At 61.8% G+C, this 2,568-nt stretch overlaps 1 protein-coding gene across 1 annotated transcript; it reads right to left on the bottom strand.

Annotated features, from left to right (window-relative positions):
• Positions 1–1,196: 1,196 nt before the first annotated feature.
• On the bottom strand, positions 1,197–1,865 carry NEUROG3 (neurogenin 3). The gene has a single exon (XM_003754867.1). It carries the CDS (start codon positions 1,863–1,865, stop codon positions 1,197–1,199), a length of 669 nt encoding a protein of 222 aa, XP_003754915.1.
• Between the last annotated feature and the right edge of the window lie 703 nt (positions 1,866–2,568).

The raw sequence follows: 2,568 nt of genomic DNA, 5'->3' as shown, positions 1-2,568 counted from the left end.
TTAAAAGCCCGCACCCCGCCCAGCCTCACCTCAGACCGCCGCCGTTAATTAGCTCCCACTCAGTCTTTTCCTTTTATTTTATTGGCACCAAAAGGCTTTCACCGAGATCAAAATAATCTTATTTACAAAATATATATTTTCACACTATGAAATATTAATAAATACAAAATGGAAAAATTAATATAATTTACTGTGTCCAAGTACCAAAAAAAAAAAAAAAAAAAAAAAATCAGCATCCCAAAAGACAGCGTAAAAATCACGACCTGATTTCAAGAAGAGATTTTGTTCTCCCCAGGTCCTGCACCGAGGTCCCGACCTCTGGCTCCCGGAAAGGGGACGGGCTGCAAGAGCTAAGTAGGAGCCATGGCCTCAGGCACAGCCTTTTGGTCCCAGCGCTCCACCGAGCTCAGACCTCACCCGCGTTCTCGTCTCCGGCGGCAGCTCCGGAAAGTGCGAGAGGACAAGGCCGAGCGTCTTCGCCCTCCATTGAGTAAGAGAGGAGCTGGGGGTCTGGAGCCGTGGAGGTGGGGGGGCGGGGGCAGGGCGCTCCTAGTGGGGGAAAAAGCGGCCCCGAGTGGAGGAGGGGAGCGCTCACGGAGTGTGTGTGTGTGTGTGTGTGTGTGTGTGTGTGTGACAGAGAAAAAGAGACAGAGACAAAGACAGACAGAGACAGACAGAGACAGAGACAAAGACAGAGAGAGACAGACAGACAGAGTCAGAGACAGAGACAGATGTAGACTCCACAAGGGAAAAAGAAACACGTAAAACGATACAGAGACAAAGACATCCCTACCACCAGAAAGCAGAGACATCGAGAAAAACGGACTCGGAGATGAAACGTCCAGAGATACTAGAGAGATGAGGGAATGGGCCGAGGCAGGAAAGGGTCACACAGAAGAGACGGGAGGCGGCAGAGAGCAGGTTTGGCCCCGAGAACGCGCATTCGATTCCGCCACTATACATCTAGTCTTTTTTGTAGGAGTTCGGTGGGACCTGGTGGCTAAACTGCAGACACTTGTCGACTCTAAGTTTGCCCGAGAAGAATGATCATGTATAAATCCCCCAAACCTGGTAGAAAGTGGGCACTGTGCAAGAAGAATCTGAAATGGGAAAGCTGCCCGAAGGTCGAAGAGCTAGTGCCTAGAGCATGCGCCCACGCGTGGGCCCACTGGCCTCCGAGGCTCCCCTGGGCCCTTCTACACAAAGTCGGAGAAGGACAGGCCTTCGGGGCCCAGACAGACCGGGGAAGCGGCTGAGGGCAAAGGCGGCGGCTCCTCCAGCGAGGTGGTGGGGCTTAGACTGCCCGCCTGCGAGGCTGGAGAATAGAGCGAGCCCCACTCCCCGGAAGAGGAGGAGGCGCTGCCGGGGCTGCTGAGCTCCCCAGCAGGGAGCGGCGGCGGGGCCAGTCCCAGTTCCAGACCCAGCCCTAGCCCCCGAAGGCCGTGCTCCCCCATGCGAAGCGTCTCGGTCAGCGCCCAGATGTAGTTGTGCGCAAAGCGCAGCGTCTCAATCTTGGTGAGCTTGGCGTCGTCCGGGAAAGTGGGCAGCACGCCGCGCAGCGCGTCCAGCGCCGAGTTGAGATTGTGCATTCGGTTGCGCTCGCGGTCGTTGGCTTTCATGCGCCTGCTGCGTCGCTGTCTGCTTAGCGCCGCGTCGCTCTTGGGCCGGCTGCGACCTCCGCGCCGCGCCCTGCCCTTCTTGGGAGCTCGGGGCTCGCTGTCGGCGCAGGTCCGCGGCGGCGCCGGGCTGGGGCTGCCTGGCGGGGACAGGGCGCAGGAGGCGCACACCCCAGTGGCGGCGGCGGTGTCTGAAGCTCTCGGGAAAGACGACTCGCTGGTCACCACGTAGGCGGGCTTGGGGGACATCCTCTAGTGGGCAGAAAGTGCAGTCTCAACGGGACGCCCGCCCCTGCCTCTGCCCCAGCTGGGAGCCCCCGGGCTCAGTCCCCCTGGGAGTAGGAAGGGGTCCCGACCCCCGCGAGCTTCCCCCGGCTCAGTCCCTCTGGGATTGGGGAGGGGTCTCGACCCCCGCGAGCTTCCCCGGGGCTCAGTTCCCCTGGGAGTAGGAAGGGGTCCCGACCCCCGCGAGCTTCCCCCGGCTCAGTCCCTCTGGGATTGGGGAGGGGTCTCGACCCCCGCGAGCTTCCCCGGGGCTCAGTTCCCCTGGGAGTAGGAAGGGGTCCCGACCCCCGCGAGCTTCCCCCGGCTCAGTCCCCCTGGGATTGGGGAGGGGTCTCGACCCCCGCGAGCTTCCCCGGGGCTCAGTTCCCCTGGGAGTAGGAAGGGGTCCCGACCCCCGCGAGCTTCCCCGGGCTCAGTCCCCCTGGGAGTGGGGAGGGGTCCCGACCCCCCGCGAGCTTCCCCGGGCTCAGTCCCCCTGGGAGTGGGGAGGGATCCCGACCCCCGCGAGCTTCCCCGGGCTCAGTCCCCCTGGGAGTGGGGAGGGGTCCCGACCCCCCGCGAGCTTCCCTGGGCTCAGTCTCCCTGGGAGTGGAGAGGGGTCCCGACGCCCGGGAGTTTGCTTTGTGTAAAAGGACACCCCACCGCCCCTCACCCAGTGACCTCAGGG

This window comes from Sarcophilus harrisii, chromosome 2 (assembly GCF_902635505.1).
Source record: "Sarcophilus harrisii chromosome 2, mSarHar1.11, whole genome shotgun sequence".
Lineage (NCBI taxonomy): Eukaryota > Metazoa > Chordata > Mammalia > Dasyuromorphia > Dasyuridae > Sarcophilus > Sarcophilus harrisii.
The sequence above is the reverse complement of the archived record's forward strand: the minus strand, read 5'-3'. Positions and strand labels throughout refer to the sequence as shown.

Bases quoted from the DNA above. Each gene is read 5' to 3' on its own strand.
- NEUROG3 (XM_003754867.1), bottom strand. From the start codon at position 1,865: ATGTCCCCCAAGCCCGCCTACGTGGTGACCAGCGAGTCGTCTTTCCCG.